Below are 19,110 nucleotides of genomic sequence, written 5' to 3' on the forward strand. Positions count from 1 at the left end.
CAAATGATTGAGCAGAATTGCTACCAATGTATTAAAATGCTTCCAGACTTTGGATACTTAATTAGTATTCTTCTATACCTCTTACGAATTATTTAAGAAACTTAAGGCCGAGTGATAGTGATCTTCAATAAATAATTGAGCTGGGAAAAAACACAGCCGAGGGGGCCCCACTTCCCTTTAGTTTAGGAGGATCCTACCCAGCCTAAGGCCATTGAATATCTGTGAGCTGTTGGGTTCAGGGTCTCCTCATCACATTGATGGTGATAATAGAGAAGGGGCCCTATAATGTTGCGTTATATAATGCACAGGGCCGGCTCTAGGGTGGTGCGACCGGTACCACCGCACCGGGTGCTGATTTAGAACGGGGGCGCCTGTTTGGTGTTTGCTTGTTTACATTGTGCATAAAAGCACCTGCTGCCGCGCTCTAGCAATGTCCAGACAGCAATTAAAATGTCAAAAAAACTCCGGTGATTAATGTTCTTCCAGGCGAGATCGGAGTTTTGTCTAATAGACGTTTTGACTCGTCGAAGTTTTAATTCATGGTAAGGTAGTGCAGAGCAGAGGGTTAATATGCTTGCTGCGAAGAACATGTACCACGCATGTAACAGTGAATGTAATGTAAACAGGTCAGTGGGTTACTGCTTTTGTCAGAGACTTCCTTTTGTTAGTTGTAGTTTACAGTGAACTATTAACTGTCATCATCAAAGAACTGCGTGCAGACTTCAAGGTATAGATTAGTGTGTATGGATTTTTCCCCCAGACTGTCATTATTCCAATGTTGGGAAAAGGGTTCACTTGGGTACAAATCAGTTCTTGTTACTAAAGAGAGCATCAATCCATTGTGTTACATTTTAAATTCAGAGTTTGTGCTTCTCCAGACCAAGTACTCTTTAACTATACTGCCTATCAATATGGATGACATGTGAATTCACCCCTGGTTGTCGTTTGTCTTATATAACATGTCCTATACACTGTTTTACACACCTATGAGTGCTAGTCTCTGTGTAATGTGTGCGTTATGTACAGTGCTGTTATGTACAGTGGTGTTCATTCGACTTCCTATGTTGCTGGAGTGCATTTGTTTTTTTTGCAACTGATTCTATGACTTTTTGGGGTGTATCCTCTAAAGTTTCCTATTAATGTGGCTGACCTGCTTGCTGAAGTGCCCTTTATACTTGCTTTTGAGTGACACCAAGTATTGCTGGTTTAATTCGATTCCGTTTGCTGACTTGTGATGCACGGCTTGATGGGTGCATGCGTTTGTTTCCCTGTGACTAGTTTGTTCTGATATAATTGTCTTATTTGCAATAGTTTTCAGTACACAGTTTGCTCAATCAGTTATGATTTTGTGTGACTACCTGGATTCCTGGAGTGCCTCTGACTTTGTTCTGTTTCTTTACTTTTTGTGACTGTTGGTCCTGCGGGGAAACATTTTCAATTTATGTTGTCTTGTTTACTGGGAGCATTGCTTTTATTTTCCTTTAGTGTAATAGCCTGGCTGGTGAAGTGCACTTCCCATAGTGTGCAGTCACTTCAATTTGCCTTTAGGTGACTACCTGGCTTGATGGTGGTTTTCTATTTGATTTCATGTAACTTCTTGTCTTGATGAGTGCATTGGTTTTAGTTTGTTTGAGGTAACTGCTTCACGTGCTGGTTTCATCACACAGCTGACACCCACCCTGAGAAAGCCAGAGCTGCCCTGTTAGTGGTATCAACACCAGTGCGCTTAGGTTCCTTACAGCTCCTTCACTTGAAGTGGGTTACCACCTACCCGTTACTTTTTGTATCCTGCTCGTACAAAGTCAGATCCAGACCCAGACCAGTCCCCACAGTTGCTCCGGATTAAAGGACATTGTCATGTCATCTCAGGCACGATGTAAAGACTCCCAGTGAGCGGAGGACTCTTTTGGCTCAAGAACCAACTAGCTGGAGACCCTTGTGGTTGTTTAAAGATTTAAGATCAGCCTGTAACTCAGTCTTGAGCTGGGGGGGTGACCTCGATTACAAAGTGGCTGTGCCAGATGTCCCATTATGACCCCTTTTGCCTGTCTCCCCTTCAGACGCAGAGGGCATAAAACTGGGGGGGTGCTCAACCCTGCCAAAAAACTGAGGGGTGACCCTAAGAGCACAGCTGCCATCCAATCAGGGGTGGGATGCTTTGATGTGCTGGTCTGGTTTTCTGGGTGCATTGGCTCAAGTTTTTCCCATGTAATTGATTGGGTGTCTTGGTAAGTTGCTTTTACGTGAATGTCTGACTTATGACTGCGCATTCCTTTCAGTGTGCACTTGCTTCAGTTTACTTTTTGAGTCACTGTCTAGTTTGCTGGATGTATTGCTTTCATTTTTCTTTCATTAAACTGTTGGGCTTGCTTGGTGCTTTTATGTTGGTGCCTGCATGCTGAGGTGTACTCTTCTTCAGTTTAAATGTATGTGACTGGCCTGTTGACTAGCACCCTGCTTTCAAAGTGAAGGTTCACAGGTTCACACTTTCTTTAGTTTACTTTTGTATGGTTGACTGCATGCACTGTTTTGCTGGATGCATTGCTTTAAGTTATTACTTGATGCATTGCTTTCAGTTTGCTTTCAAGTAATTGCCTCTCATTTTCCTAATGCTTTGTGAAGGCTGTTTCCCAACTGCTGTGCAACTTCTTCTACTCTTAGAGTTGAGATTTTCATGAAAGTCTTATAGTCTGAATTCAGCAGCTGAGCGTAATAGGACGGAATGTGTGAAGCTCTGTGGTTATACTGAATAAGCAGCTACCTATGTTATGCCATCTATTAATGTAATAACTGCACTTTCACAATTGCTTTATTAACCTTCCTGCTTTCTCAAATTTGCTTGAAAATGCACGATTTTTCTTCTTTTTTTCCAATTTGTTTTAGGTAGAGATAGATACTGAGATAGAGATAGATACAGAGGGACACTACTCTGCTGACTATACATCCATTGTGGAACGCCACAAGAGAAACATTTAGAGAGGCAGAGAAAGAGATCGAGAGAAGAAGAAAGAGATTCCACTGTGATAAATGCACTCTCTTTGGGAGGCACCATTAGAGAAAGAAAGATAGAGATAAAGTGAAAAAGAAACTCTCCACTCTACTAACCAGATATACATTTTCAGATGCTATAAAAACAGAAGAGAGAATGAGTGAGTGAGATAGAAGGAATTCTCCACTCTAGTAATTAGACGTACTTTTGCATGCAACATTCCTCTTTATCATAAGTAGTGAATGGCAATTAGTCATTAACTGCTTGTTTCTTTCTCTATGTGCCTTTCTTTGCTACTCTAGCTTTCATTTTTGGCATTTATCTTACTGCTCTATCGGCCACAGCAAATTCCCTTCTAAAGACAACTCTGTGTACTGGAGTATTCAGAAAAGAAGACATTCTGCTTGACATTCGATCACAATGCAAAGAACATGTTTATCACTGTCTCAAAGATTTTGAAAGGCACACTTCTCCCCGTTGCACACTCTTGCGGCTAATGCTATCTGCTACAAGTTATTAGGTTCCCATGAATATGGCACATGACTAGTTCCAGATAATTTAGCTGAAATAAGGTGATGGCCTCTTTAGGATTGCAGGTATCCTTCAACAGCTGGGTCTTCAATTACTGGGACAGCAGTATTTTTTTAATAGCATTTTATTAAGGTTTTTGGCATAGGCACAGTTAACATACACAGATGATGGTCCTCACAGGGGACAACAAGGAAGTTGCTGCATCCTCCAAAGTATTCAGTCACACCCCTTTACCTAAAATCATGTGCTCCCTCCACCAATACTGTAGCACGTTCACCATTTCACCATATTTTGGAGTGTTTCTTGGGACACCCACGTAACACACAGATGGGTTCCTCCAGTTTCGCACAGTGATCCATACCAGCCCTTCAATCCGTTAGAGAGAGGGCTTCTGGTGCTTCCCAGGGTTTAGTGGTCTCTTTGCACAATCAATGTCCTGAGCTCCACCTGGGTTTGTTCGCCCCTCGGACCACCCCAGATCATCAATAATACCCAGAAAAGCAATTTTAGGTGAAGTCTCAATTTTGTATCCCAGTACCTCTGCCACTGTCTTGAATATTGGTACCTCAAAATTATATGGTAAAAGTCTACCAGTGGACACTGGCACACAATGGGCTTTCCACAATTGCTAGGATCTAAAGTACATGTAATGTTGATAGTTCGGTAGGTTGACTTGCAAACAAGCCCATAAAACAAGGATGCGCAGTGCCCTGAATGCCTCCCATTCTGTTCTCTGACTTGACAGCAAACTGGGGGAGTGAGTAAAAAGAGCTCTGTATATCTGAGAATGTCCCCCATTACCCAAGGGGCCCATGAGCAATTACACCTTGAGTGGGTTGTATTCAATAATTTACAGAGTAGGGGGTCGATTCAGATGTCGGACGGACTCAGGTCCGTCCGACATTGGCCAGGAGCCGTAACCGACCAACCTGCTGTAGTCGGTTATGGCCCTGCTAGTACGATGCGACCTAACCCTGCTCGGTCTCATTCGTATGGTTCACAATGCAAGCATGCATTTCGACCGGAAAGCATGCTTGCAATGTGACATGCAGGGGTGCAGTTCATCCCCCAGAGTCAGTTTCTGACTGCCTTTTCGTGCCGGACACAACGGCACAAAAAGGCAGTGAAAAACTGCAATCGTACACCCTCGGTCATAAAGAGGTGACCCGGGAAGTACTGTAGGATTTCTGGATGGCAGACGGACTCTCCAAGCCCGTCGTAGGCCATCCGGAAATCCAAGACAGATTCCTTTCCGACCGAGTCCATCGGAATGGCTCGGCCGGAAAGGAATCCGTCCGACACATACCGATTCGGTCTGAAGGGCTCCGAACCATGTTCCCGAATCGGAATCGGCCCCTAAGTGTTGATAACCTGATAGGGTGTTTCTAAGCTAGAGATAACAGTAAAATTAGGATCTTTGTAAAGAGAGTTTTGTCTGGAGGATCTGGAAGGATTTCATGTGATCACGCTCCCAAATGTCTACTACCCTTTTTATGCCTATCTACTTCCATCCCTTGAATCCCTCCATCTGTGTCACCTGGTCCAGCCATCTACCCATCCAGAAAGGGAACTAAAGTGTCACGCATCTTTCCCACCCCATCTAGTGTAATGCCGCCCTCCAGGACTAGAACACAAAGCTGGTGGTTTCAGGAGTGACTGCAGGATAGGTGTCACAAATACAATGCCCACAATGTTATCCAGATCAATCATCAAGACCTTCACCTTGAAAGCGGGGTCCTCCCAGCCACCGTGCAGCCATTCATTCACCACCAGGGTTTGCATACCTCTCTTGTATGTTGACATAATACATTTGTCGAACACTATTCTAGGAGGCTTTTTAAACAATACAAACGTTTGTGCTCTGGTGGTAAATGTCTGGAACCAGTTATGTGGAATAGAGAAGGAAATATTATGGAGGGTATACAACACACGTGGAAGAATCATCATCTTCAACAAAGCCACTCTGTCCATACGGATAAAGGCTAGTTTGGTCCATCTATCTAGAGCCTCCTGAATTGTGCGGGTGAGTGGCTGTAGTTTCAGACCAGCTTGTGTTGCCATGCCATGTGAAGCCCTAAGTAGCGAAAGCTCAGGAGATACATGGCAAGAGTTGTCTGTCAGGTCTTGTCCCCTGTCAGGGGCATCAGGAGAGATTTATACCAGTTTACACTCAATACATATGTTGATCCAAATGCTACTAGTATGTGGGTTAGTCCAGGGCCCAATACATCTGGTCGGGCCATGAACATATGGTCATCATCAGCATAGAGTGCTATCCTTTCCTCCGCTGCTACTCCCCTGTGGAATGCCCAGAGCTGGGTTTTGCAATGCATCCAGGCCACCAGTCGCTCTATAGCCTAGGCAGAAAAGAGAGTGTACAGGTGCAACCCTGCCTAGTTCCCCTTTGAATCAATTCACCTGCATTTGCAATGCAATTGCGCGTACGACATTTGGGAATAAATCGCAGTGGTATGGGTGAACTAAGCAGTCCACTATGCAGGTGAGAAATTTGACCAGGCCTTTGGCAAACAACTTGACCTCAGTAATTATGAGGGATATCTGCCGGTAGGAAGCACATTGATCAGGTAGCTTGTCTGGCTTTGGCAGCCATACTCTGGTGGCCAGGTTCACCTCTGGAGGGAAGTAGCCTTGGACAGTAGCCTTGAGGTACATGTTAAAAATGGGAGGCAGGATGAACTGTGATGAAGGATGAAGTCTGTGAAGAAATTTCCTCAGGAACCCATCTGGTCCAGGAGTCAATCAATCAATCAATCAATCAGGGGTATTGTAAGTGCACTTCTCATCCATAAGGGTCTAAAGGTGCTGGGGTGGGGGTGAGCAGCTCTGTTCAGTCGAAGAGCCATGTCTTGAGCATCTTCCTGAAGATGTTCAGGGAGGGGGCACGTCTGACGTGGATCAGGAGCTTGTTCCAGGTCCTGGCCACGAAGTAGGAGAAGGTTATTCTACCTGTACAGGCTCTGCAGATGCGTAGGGTTTCGTCGAGGGCGAGGTCGGTGGATCGGAGGCTTCTCTTGGGTATGTGGAAGAAGATTCTCTCATTGAGGTATTGGGCTCCAGTGTGGTGGAGGCATTTGTGGGCATGGGTGAGTATCTTGAAAGTAAGTCTCTTCTCAACGGGGAGCCAGTGGAGGCTCGGCAGATGTTGGGTGATGTGTGTGGTGAGCAGTCAAAATATCGAAATGTTAATATCGACCTATACTAATATCGAGTTTTTAATATCGTAGGGACAGAATATCGAAGTCAAGAATACCATTGACCAGAATATCGACTGCGAGGTAAGTAATATCGATTTATTTAATATTGAAGTAAGTAATATTGAAGTAAATAATATCGTTAGCAAAAATATCATTGTAAATATTATTGAATTTTATTTGGAGCTATGTATTTTAGTATGTATTTTATATGTATTTTTAACATTTTCTTTAATGTTTTTTCATTAATTTTAAATATATGTAATAAATGTTTAGAAAATAGTACTTTTAAAAAAAACTAATTTTGCATTTTAGTATCAGAGCGGGTTGTGGGTTTATAGGGGAATAGGGTGGGAAGTAATTTAGTTATAAATAATGAATTCATATGTTTTTATTTATTGTTATTGATTGTTAATTTATTGCAAAATAATTAATGATTGGTAATTATTTTTCGATTAATTGATTAATTGATAATCAAATTAATTATGTCATTTTTAATGTGTAGCGAGGTGTGGGTTTATAGGGCAATAGGGTGGGAAGTAACCTAAATATAGTTAATTAATTAATATGTTATTATTTATTGAGTATTAATTTATTGTTAATTAATTATTAATTGCTAACTAATTTTTATTAATTGGTTAATTTTAAATTATAATTAATGTATCCTTTCTTTTGTTATTGTTAATTAAATTATTGTTAATTAGTTATTAATTTGCTTATTAATCTTTATTAATTGATTAATTGATCATTACATTAATTGTGTTATTTTTTATGTGTTGGGCGTTGTGTGTTTATAGGGGAATAGGGTGGGAAGTAATTTAATGTTATTTTAAGTAAATATTAATTTAATAGATATTTATTAATTGTTTCCGTTAAATAATAAATGATATTTTATTTATTTTATAAACAATATTTAATTGATAAGTATGTTAATTTAAATCCTACTCTATCCTACACTTCCCCTTCTGTTGCACTCACTGGAGTTGGAATAGTAATTTTTACCCTTACGCTATCCAATACTTTCTCTACTGTTGCACTCACTGGAGTGGGAATAGTAATTTTAACCACTATGCTATCCAACACTTTCCCTACTGCTGCCCTCAGTGGAGTTGGAATAGTAATTTTTACCTCTACGCTATCCATCCAACACTATCCCTACTGTTGCACTCATTGGAGTGGGAATTGTCATGTTTACCCCTACGCTAGCCAACACTTTTCCTACTGTTGCAGTCACTGGAGTTTGAATAGTAATTTTACTTCCTCCGCTATCTAATATTTTTTTTTAGGTAATATAGTGTATAATTAATTATAAAAAGATGAAAAATATATATTTTGTTTTTAGTATGTTACATATATTTCTTTCATTTTTATTTATATTATTGTTTTATGTGTTTAGATGTATTTATGATTTATAAAATAAAAAGAAACAATTTATGGGTTATTGAAATAAATATTAAAACATAATAATAAGTATATATATTATATGTATATGTGTAATGTATATTTACTGATATATATTACCCATATTTTTTAAGCATTTTTAAATATTTTTAACTATGTTTATTTTATTTATATGTATTATTTATTTTATTTTACAATACTTTTTTTAACTTAAATAAAAACCGGTATTTTTAACAATGATATTTTTGACATCGATATTTTTTTTCCGATATTTTTGTACTTACCATAATGTTCATGGGATGTCGATATTCTTGACTTTGATATTTTTACTGCAATATTTCTGTAGGTCCTCAAAATATGTGACCTCCGATATTTTGTCAGTGATTTGATGTGTTTGTGCCGAGGGATGCCGAGGACAAGTCTGGCTGCGGTGTTCTGTATGGTCTGGAGATAGTGGAAAAGAGACTTGTTTATCCCGGGTAGAGGGCATTTCCGTAGTACAGTCTGCTGGATATGAATGTGTGGGTGATGGCCTTCCTTGATTCAGGGGGATCCATTTGAAGGTCTGTTGGAGGATGCAGAGGGTGTCGAAGCAGCTGGAGGCGATGGCTTTGACCTGTCAGGTCACGGAGAGGGAGGAGTCGAGGACAATGCTGAGGTTTCGGGCATGGTCCTTGGGGATGGGAGGGCTGCAGAGGATGGTGGGCCACCAGATGTTGTGCCATGCAGAGGGAATGGTCCAAGGACGAGGACCTCAGTCTTCTCCGAGTTGAGCTTCAGGCATCTGCTGCTCATCCAGGATGTGACGTCATTCATTCCTTTCTGGAAGTTGAGTCTGGTGGTGATTGGGTCCTTGGTGAGGGACAGGATGAACTGGGTGTTGTTGGCTTAGGATACTATGCTGAGTCTGTGCTGTCTGACAATGGCGGTGAGGGGGCCATGTAGATGTGGAAGAGCATGGGGCTGAGCGATGATCCTTGGGGTACTTCGCAGTTGATTTCCGTGGGTTCGTAGACGAAGGGTGGTAGTCTGATTCTTTGGGTTCTGCCTTTCATGGATGAAGTGGTGTTTTCAGTGGAGACAGGGGTCCAGGAGGAGATGGTGGGCTGGCTGGCGTTGCTGGAGAAGGAAGTGGTTTCAGAGTCGGGTGTCTGGTCGTGGAAGTTGACGTAGAGGCCTTTTATTTTCAGATGGAAGTAGGATCTAACCTTGCTGCAGAGGACCTGGGAAGGGGTCATGTCCATGGCTTCGCTAGGGAGATTGGTGAATACCTGGAAGATGCTGCAGAGTTCCTTGGAGTTGCTGGAGTTGGCGAGAATCTTGTTTTGAATGAAGGTCCTTTTGGTGGATCTGATGCTTTGGTGGTATTCTGTCATGGCATTCTTGTAGGTGGTGCGATCTTCTGACGTTTTGCTGTTTCTCCAGTTTTTCCCGAGACGTCTGGAGGTGTGTCTGGATACTTGGAGGTCGGCGGTGAACCAGGTGGCCTTCCTGGGGTGCTGTCTGTCGGGGTTACGTAGGGATGTCAGCTCGTCTAAGCAGTTGGGGATCCATCTGTGGAGTTTTTGGGCTGCGAGGTTGGCGCTGGTTGAGGTGCTGGGGCGTCGCGGTTGAGGGTGGAGTTGAGCTGCTCCTCCGTGACTTTGTTCCATTTCCTTCATGGAGGGCACGGTGCAGGTTTGGGTGGTGTGGGTTTGTCGACGTGGAAGTGTACACAGTGTTGGTCCATCCATGGGGCTTGTGTGGTGTGCCTGAAGTGAATTTTGTTACCTCCTGCGAAGATGGAGTTCAGGGTGTGTCCTACCTTATGGGTGGGCCTGGTGATGAGCTGTTTTAGTCCGATGTTGGCGAGGTTGTCCCGGAGGGTGGTGGAGTTGGGGTCGCTGGGGTTGTCGAGGTGGAAGTTCAGGTCTCTGACGAGTATGTACTCCATGGAGGCGATGGCGTGGGGTGCAATGAGGTTGGTGATGGTAGTTGTGAACGAAGAGCGGAGTTTGGGGGTCTGTAGGTGAGGGTGCTGCGAAGTGTGGCTCTAGGGCTGGTCTGGATCTGGAAGTGAAGGTGTTCAGTGGTGGAGAAGGAGTAACTCGTGTTGGAGATTGAGAGTCGGAGGGAGCTCTTGTGTACAATGGCGAGTCCTCCTCCTGGGCGGATGGGGCGGTCCTTCCTCTGGGTCTTGTATCCGTCGGGGATGGCAGTGTTATGTTATGTTATGTTATTTATTCTTTTGTATAGCGCAACGGTTACTCAAAAAGAGTGTCCCGGCGCTTTAGGTAAAGGAGAGCTGCTACACCATAACATAACACAGTAAAAGAAGAAAATAGAAGAACAGACGCAGTAAAAAGGGGCAACTGAGAGGCCTACTGGGTAAACAACCAGCGATGTCACGGTGGAGGAGGCATTGTTCCAGGTTTCTATAAAGAAGGTGGCATCTGGTGAGAGGGTGTCGAGGGGGTCCAAGATCTCTGCGGCTTGTCTGTGTAGGAAGCGAACGTTGAGGAGAATGCACCTTAGGGCTTTGGAGGTGTTGGTGTTCAGTGCGGGCGGTGGCCTTGGGGTGCAGTCGGTGGTGAAGGTCTTGGGGCAGTGACGGCAGGAGAACTGTACATGGGTGGTGCTCAGCATGGACAGCTGGCAGTTGTTGCTCCTTCTGGAGTTGAGTGCGAGGGGGGGCAGCTGAGTCATAGCGGTGGGTGGTCGGTGAGCTAAGGTCCCTGGAGCTGGTCGCGGTTGGGTCATGGACGGGCCTCATGTGTTGGGCATGTGGGCTTGGCATAGAGAGAGCCATAGTAGTCCATGAAAGCGAATGCTATTTCTGAGGCATCAACAGCTTGTAATCCAGTTTCCTTGGTAATGTGAGCCACAACTCTGAACTCCAGTTGCAAGCCAAGTTTACTGGATTTGTCACCCTACTCATACACCCTCCAGGTACAGGCCTCCCCACACCACAGTGCCGTGCCCAGGCACAGTTGCCTGTCATCCACCAAGTTGTGGGTCATTGGTTTCATTAAGCTAACCTGACTACAGTTTTCTAGTGTTAGAATTGCTGTCTCCAACTCTAAAATTCAGGCCTATGTCTCGTCTCACAAGATTTGCCTCTCATATAGGAACAAGCAACACCTTACATGGTGGCCTTATGGACCTCCCAAAGGGTCTCAGGTTGAGTCTACTGTTTATGATATGTAGGAAGGCCTTCAATTGTGTAGAGAGAATGGGGATGAGTTGCCCGTCTGATATGAACCAAGTGTTAGGGCACTACAGCTGTCTCTCCCCCACTCTCCCATCTCCGATGTGGACCATAACTGGAGCATGATCTGAAATGCCCTGGGGTAAAATATGTGAACCCTGTGTGTGCAGAATGTCAGGGGCTGGGAGCAGCAACAGGTCTATGCAAGATACTGGCCTGTGGGACACTGAAGCATGAATGTATTTTCTGGTCCCTAGGTTCCACACCCCCTAGTTGTCTTATAAGCCCAAGCCCAGGACCACGTTGACCAGCTTCCTCCCTGTCCTGGATCAAATCTCTGGGGTCCAGAGGCAGTCCTTTGAGCCCAGAATAACATTAAAATTTAAAATCCCCTGTATTTTTGTCCTACCTGAGGGTAGAAGCAGATAAGATCCCTATAGTAATGTAGGTGAAGCCAGCAGTGGTGGGATATATATACTCAGCAGATTGCATTGGGTTCCTTCCATCAAGCCCTCTATCAACACATTTCTCCCCAGGGAATCACTGGAAATCTCAGAGACCGCTAGTGGCAGGGACTTTTAGAGTATGATACCTACCCCCCTGGAGTTACAAGCAAATCTTTAGTGATGTACCCTATCGTAGCCATAGCTGACTAGAAAAGTACAGTTGGCCTTTAGAAGGTGGACCTCCTGAAGCATCACTATTTTTGAGGCACAATGGTATAAAAAGTCCCATGTTTGATGTGGTCCAGGAGACCATTCACATTTCACATCATTAACGTGAAGTCATTCATGCCAGCTTATGTAGGGTGGGGTGCGAAGGTGTAAAAGTTGTAGTGTGATTTCTCAAAGACACAATGAAGCACGCTGCAGGTCCCTCTACCTCTGGTTTTACTGGGCTGAGACTTTTGTCCCTGTTGAGGTGCAGAAAGTCAATGCGTCGTACCTTGCCTGGTGAAATAAAAACAAAACAACCAACATAGAAATCCGACTGATTTGCCTTTCCCAAACTCCCCCCTCCTTATACTCCACCCCTGGAGAAACATCTGTTGCCCAAAATTAACTACCTAACTCTTGAACTAGGCGGTTACGGTTACCCCTGACCATTGCCCGATCCACCCTGGTCTATAAGGGCTGTATAAAGAATACATTAGTTCTGGCAAGCTATAGTTGGCGAAGTCAAACATATCCTACCCTCTTTATACATTCAGTGTTCTGTGTCTCTGAGGAGTTAAGTGTCTCCCAGAACTCCAGGTTCCAAGTGATTCTGTGTGATCCTGGGTTCCCTCATCCTCTTTCTCCAAGTCAGATGAATTTGGGGCTTTTTGGACTTTCGTACATTCCCTCTGGGACCTCATCTGACATCTGAGACACCTCGGCGGCTCACCCCTTTTGGGGGACCCACGCCTCCAGGCTCAGGATGGTCGGGCCACAAAGGTGGGTGAGTGGTCTGAAGAGGTTGCTGTTCCGTCAGCCAGTCTCATGCCTCCTTGAAGAAGTGCGGTTTACCTGCATGGGTCACTCTCAGCATTGCTGGAGATAGAAACAGATATTGTAGACTCACAGCCTTAAGTTTTTATTTTACATGGTTGTATGATGTTTACTGCAGTTGGACTTTACGGGTATAATCTGGGAAGATCATCACACATCTGGTTTGGAAGGAGAGTTGCCCCTTTGCCCTTGTCCCCCACAAGATGGCATCTCTGTTCCGGTAGATCAACACTATGACAATCATGGGTCGGGGCGGGTCCGCAGTAGAAGCTTTTGTGGCAAACCCCTGCTCGTTCAATGATGATGCATTTAGATGGTACAGCAGTGTATATCCATGATTTAATCCATTGCTTCAGTTCGGGTGTCAATCCCTCCACACCTTTGGGGAACCTGACAAAACAGAGGTTGATTCTGCGGGCTCTATTTTCTGCATCCTCTACCCAATCAATGAGCGTCTTAGAGGTTGTGGTCAGAGGGGACAACTCCATTTTAAGGTCACAGACTGTGTCTTTCAGCTCGGAAATACGGCTCTCTAGGGATGGTTTCTCCTTAGGGCTCTTGGGCTGTGCCATGCTGAAATTCTTGCAGAATTCAATATAAATATTAAATAGATTTATTTACTTAGAAATACTCTAATTAAATCGATGTATTTAATTCTGGGCTATCTTTCTCAGGCTGCCTGCTCCACCTTGCTTTAAAGCAGGAGACAGAAGCCAGGTAGTAAATCAACATTCTGAACGCATGCAGGGGCAGGGCTTACTGTTCTAAAGCCCTTCTCTGCTATTGAAGTCCATGGTAGGATATCAAACTGTAGGCCAGCAACGCTTTTAGCGTCATGATATTAGGCCCTGCCAGATGTCCATCACTAATAGGCACAGTCCCACTCTTTTCAGTTCCTCTTACATAGGAGTGGATGTGAGGAACGTAGCCTGTTTGTCTCTGCATGCAGAAAGCAGGCACTCGGGAGATTGCAATGCACTAGGGGATTGCAATATTTCTTTCAGCAGACCAAGGCAAGGCACTGCCTGTCCGTTTCTAATTTTCAAAACGTATTCTGGGAATGTTTAGTGTAGAGGCATTCAGATAAGTGTAACTTTGGTTTGCTTTGTTTTCGCTTTCCCTCCACTTCCAAGATTCTTGAGTGGACTGATGTTTTTGCACATTGCAGGAGTTAAAAGTAATGTTACTCTTGTTCTTTCGTTTGCATTACAGAATAATGACAGAAGGGATGATAATGTGCTTTGTGACTGTGACAAGAGAAGAAACTGCAGAGTTTCGGCAGACAAATTCAAATGCCACAGAAAGAACTCTGCCAAGGCCCAGTGGAATTGAAAAGAAAGCTCAATCCAGAATGCAAGACATTAAGGGGCCGATTTCGATCTCGGTCGGTAGGGCACCGAATCGGGATCGGCATTGGCGGATCCGATTCAGAGGCTGAATTTCCGTCCGAGTTGTACACGGGTCCGGATGTCGAAGTACGATGCAAACAAGTGTGAAATCTACTAATCGTTTCCGGGTCCGACCTGCTCTGTACGACTTGGTCACAGGCAAACTGTGGCACACAATGGAGACGTTTCAAGACCGAGCTAGTACGATGCTCGATTTGGACTGCCAGATCGAGTCAGAGCGTCCGGGTCGCAATAGCTCCCAGAGTTGGACTTCAGGGGTCCGGGTCGGACCCCCTGTTACCTGCAGCCTTACGACTTGGACACAGGGGGAGACCCATGGGTCTCCCCAACACAGACATGTATGGTGTGGACGGCACTGACGTGTACCCACTGTAGGGGGTGCACTTGTACAAGACGTAGCTATTCAGTCAAAGGGAGCCCATGTACGAGTTGTACAACTGGCTCCCATTGACTTCTATGGGAGTCCGACCGAACCGAGTCCGGCAGCATACGGCCGCATCGTACTCGCTTGGTTGTACTGCAGGAGTCGGGCTCGATCGGAAAACATTCCAGATCCGGATCGGTCGGAGAGCTTTCCGACCCGGATCGGAATCGGCCCCTTAGTGTGCTAACTTCTGGTTGACGAGTTTTGTGGACTGGTGCTAGATTAGTCACAATGAGGTGAATGGGCAAACAATAATATTGTGTTTTAAAAATAAAATAGTGAAATAACAAAGTCAAAAGTGCTGCATTACACTGTATAATTTGGCTTTTCTCGTCACATATTTCAATCAATGCTATCTCCTGATTTGATTCTCTATTGCCATATAATTGTAGGGGACCAAACAGTTGGTAAATCTTCCACATCCAGCGCTCACATTAATGCTTGAAGTTGGTGAATTTGGGTCGCTTCACATCAAGCCAGCATCTTCTGCAGTGTTTAACATGTTCAAAGTGGGAGCAATTGCTTTTATAAAATATGCATTTGCAGTACTGACAACATAAGCTTAAAGCATCTGCAGATCAGATGCATGGACATGCAGCTGCTGTTTTAAAAACAGGAAGTGCTCAATTTGTAATATGTAAATGCAAATGCACTGCTACACAGGTAATGGAAGAGAAAAGGCGGAGCAGTTACACCAGCAGCCCAGTTCTTGTTTGTCAGCAATAAGTTCTTACTTAAAATATTTGGACATAGCTGAGAACAAAATTACGAGACAGATGTGTGCTTTCTTTAATCCATTGTCTTACAGTTAAGTAGTTAGTATTGTAAGATAAGTTTTAAGAAACCTAATACGCATCAATATTGGAAGATTCACTCCCAAATATGGAGATGTTATTTAGAAGTTCAGAAAGGCCTATTGTGCATTGCTTTCTGGCACTTATAATTTTCATTCGGCCAGCTTAAAGATGTATCCACACATGCTATGTCTCTGATTACAAGTCGTGTGTAGTGAAATTTCTATATTGTAATTCTGGCTTTATGTTTTTTCCTGTACTGTGAAATCCAGCCAGAAGCAGGACTGATTATTAATCCCTTGTGAAGTTGATCCAAATATCTGAGTCAAGTGCAATGGGAGACATTTGTGCCTATAGTAAAGACAGTTATCTACTGTATGGTGATAAAACTGGCCTTATCTTCATGCCCTTAAGATCAGTACCAAAAACATGGATTGATTTACGAACAATGAATGTTAAACATGTTATGGCAATGCATGTCAGCAATTTAATACCTCTCTTATTTACTTAATCTTGCATCCCCCTGGAGTGGTAGCTATTTTATCAGGTTCTGTTTTCATATTTTTGCTCCGTGCATCCTATTACTGTGGCATAGTGCACACTTTAAGACATGCCAGGTGTTTATGAAGGGCTTTGATTGAGAGCTCTGGCGCTGCATCTGAAGCCAAAGCAAAGTGCCTGTCAGTGGGTTGGCCTCTTTGCAGAGCACACAGAACTATGGGCATGTATTCCAGTTACAATTTAAAGTTTGTGCGAATGTGTGTGAATGGGTAACAGTAATGTCAAAATATTTACAAAGCAAATGTAAAGGCTCCGGGTGCTTACCGAAGCCTGGTTATTTTCTCCCAAAGTTGATGCTGCATGTAGTTCAAGACACTAGGCAAAGATACACTTTAATAGGCCGAAGTTGTTGTCCTGTACAATTTGCATATTACAGTATTGCTGAACATAAATAATGCAGTAAGATATGGGGCAGTTTTTAATGTGTTTAATGTTTCAAAACTATACATTCCCACTGCTTTAAGCCTAGCTTTAACACAAAATTCCTTTTCTTCAAAATGCACCATATGCCAATCTTTTTCTAATTATTTCTCAGGAGGATCCACCCTAGACCCCATTTTTGTCCGTTGAGCGTGCTTGTGTCGCAAGCTACATAAAAGTCATACCGCACTTTTGCACCTCACCAGTTTCAAATGTCACCAGCCACCACTGAGGCTCTTTTGCCTCGGAGACTCTATCTTTGGAGTTAAGGATGTTCTGCCTGAAAAAGGGCCACATCCATTCACACCTTTCCTATTCTGGATTCAAGGACTGACCATGAGGCTTGTATCACCTACAGAATTTCTGTGGGTTCTCCTCCTCCTTATGTAGGGTCTCCCTGGGGCTCTCCTCCGGCAGCGGTCCCGTTTTGCCCATGAGTCGGGATTTCAAACGTATCTATCTTGGTCTGGGCTTCAGACACCGGTTTTTATTGCATCCAATTTTGGTTTCTGTATCTCCAAAAGCACCTTCCCAAAGCTGCTGTCGGCCCCAGTGACTCCTTGCCGCATTGTAGTCCACTTAAATCTGGGCCCCTCAAGGTGTCCTGAGGTAACCAGGCTAGGGTGCGTTTGTCTCTTGCTTCCTGCATCTGATCAGGTCAGCCTCTGCCACAGCATGGGTTGAGATTGAGAGATGAAGAGGAAAGAGAACCAGGGTGTGAGGTCAGTAGAAAAGGGGCGCAGTTATGAGGGTCCTCAGTGTGAGGCCCGTGTATGGTCCACCATGACTCTCACAGGCATTGAAGCAAAGGTACTGCCTAACCTCAGGTCTTCGAGCCCCATCCAAGCTCTTTAGGCTGACCTACATCTCTTGTGTCCATGCAGGAGGCTGTGGGGCACCACCAGAGGAGGGCAAGTGCCCAGCCGTGCCAGGCACTCCCCATCTCTGTAGCTCCGGTGGTGTTAGGAGAGAAGTCCGCTGCTGTATGTGCGGTCAGGAGTCAGTGCACGGTCCCAGCATCCATCTTAATGTATTTGCGTCCCTCTCAGTGTGTCACTGGAGTGTCTGCTTGGACATTTGTGCCTGATACCACCTTCCAAAGATATGTGGAGGGCACAGAAAACCCTGTGGGTTGATATGGCTGGGCAGGACCTTGTTAGACCGTAAGGTTCTGGGAGCTGGGTGGAAACTCAGAAATGATCATCCTATTTCTTGGCCACCCTTGTTCCACACCAGGCCAGCAGTCTAATGTGCATTTAGTCTTACTGGGGTGGAGTCCTGGGAAGGGGGCTCTTCTAATATACTACAATCACTCTGCAAAGAGGTAACAATGTTTTTTATTTTATGGTGGAAGTAGAGGTCACAATAGCATGACCTCATGTTTTCCCTCCTTGAAATCACTATAAATTGGCTGCACTTCCTCAACTGTAAATATGCACAGTTGTTAACTTCAGAACTCATCTAGATTTTGTGAGGAGGACTTGAATGTGAATAGTGAGTGACATAATTTGTTTTAGTACAAATAAAGCATATGCTGAGTTATTAGATCCCTTTAAAGGTACAAGAAGTGAATGTGCAGAAATGTTGTGGGTGCGTTTTGGCAGGAGTTCATCACTCTTGGCTGTTGACATTAAGGAAAGATCATATTTGTCTATTATTATTGAGCACTTCTTCAGTGCCAGACCACCTACCTGTGATCAAACTCCTCCATTCTGGCAAGACCACTCCCTGGTCAGTGCACCGTTTGGTGTATGCAGATAGGATGGCAATGAGAGCATCTTCACTGCTTTCTGAGTTGCAGGTGTCATATATGCAATTCTAGGAGAGAAAAAGAACAATCCACTTTACTAAAGCAGTGAAATAGCTCATGTTAGAAATGGGAGTCTCTAGTTGGCAGATGTAGGTACCTTTATCGAAATAGAGACCCTTGCATCTAGTCAGGGTAAGGGGGAAATTCTAAAATAACCCCTACTCAACCCCTTGGAAGCTTGGCACGAGCAGACAGGCTTATCTCAGAGGCAGTGAGTAAAGAATTCATGAAGACATACAGTAATACAGTGAAAACACTTCAAATGGACACCACACCAGTTTGGAAAAATTAGTAATCTTTATCTAAACCAAACAAGACCAAAATGACAAAAGTCCACAATACAATAATAAAAATATCCACAAAGGTGGTTCAACGCTCAGCTTGCAAATCAATTTTATATGTAGCAGAAGTGTTTAGTCCATTAGATATGTCAAAACAAACACACATATCAAATACACAAACACTGATTGTCTAGAGTGATTATCTAGTTCCAATAATGTGGTGAATCCAAAGAGGCCATACTACCCCAAAGGCGACAGACACTATAGCTCAATAGTTCTATTTATCAGAAAAGAGGGAGCCACCATCTTGAGTTTATATAAACAAAGCGTATCAAGATAGTCAATATATAGGTAGAGCTTATTCACATTAGGTGTCATTAACAGTATATCTCAGGTCGTACGTAAAAACAAAAAGTCTCTTAGTTCCACTCGCAAACTCAGTGAGGTAGTCACCTAAAGAAAACACATTATTGCAAGGCAGACAGACCCAATGACGCCTGTCTGCCTGTGGCGGTTGACGTACAGGCATATGGCCTGAGGTGAGCATAATGTCTTCAACATGGCGCATTTGTCTTAGATGGCTAACCTCTTCTTGTTATTG

General features: G+C 43.9%; 2 protein-coding genes across 9 annotated transcripts in view; one reads left to right on the forward strand and one right to left on the reverse strand.

Moving 5' to 3' along the window:
- LOC144823886 (uncharacterized) overlaps window positions 1–19,110 on the forward strand; it is a 1,846,314-nt gene that overhangs the window by 468,648 nt on the left and 1,358,556 nt on the right. The gene's annotated exons all lie outside the window — the stretch shown is intronic.
- LOC144823884 (mucin-5B-like) overlaps window positions 1–19,110 on the reverse strand; it is a 946,734-nt gene that overhangs the window by 372,763 nt on the left and 554,861 nt on the right. Inside the window, exon 15 of the mRNA XM_078682773.1 lies at window positions 18,110–18,236. Coding sequence (XP_078538899.1) covers window positions 18,110–18,236 — 127 coding nt within the window. The remainder of the gene's footprint in view (window positions 1–18,109; window positions 18,237–19,110) is intronic.

The sequence above is a fragment of the Lissotriton helveticus genome, chromosome 3_1, assembly GCF_964261635.1.
Source record: "Lissotriton helveticus chromosome 3_1, aLisHel1.1, whole genome shotgun sequence".
NCBI lineage: Eukaryota > Metazoa > Chordata > Amphibia > Caudata > Salamandridae > Lissotriton > Lissotriton helveticus.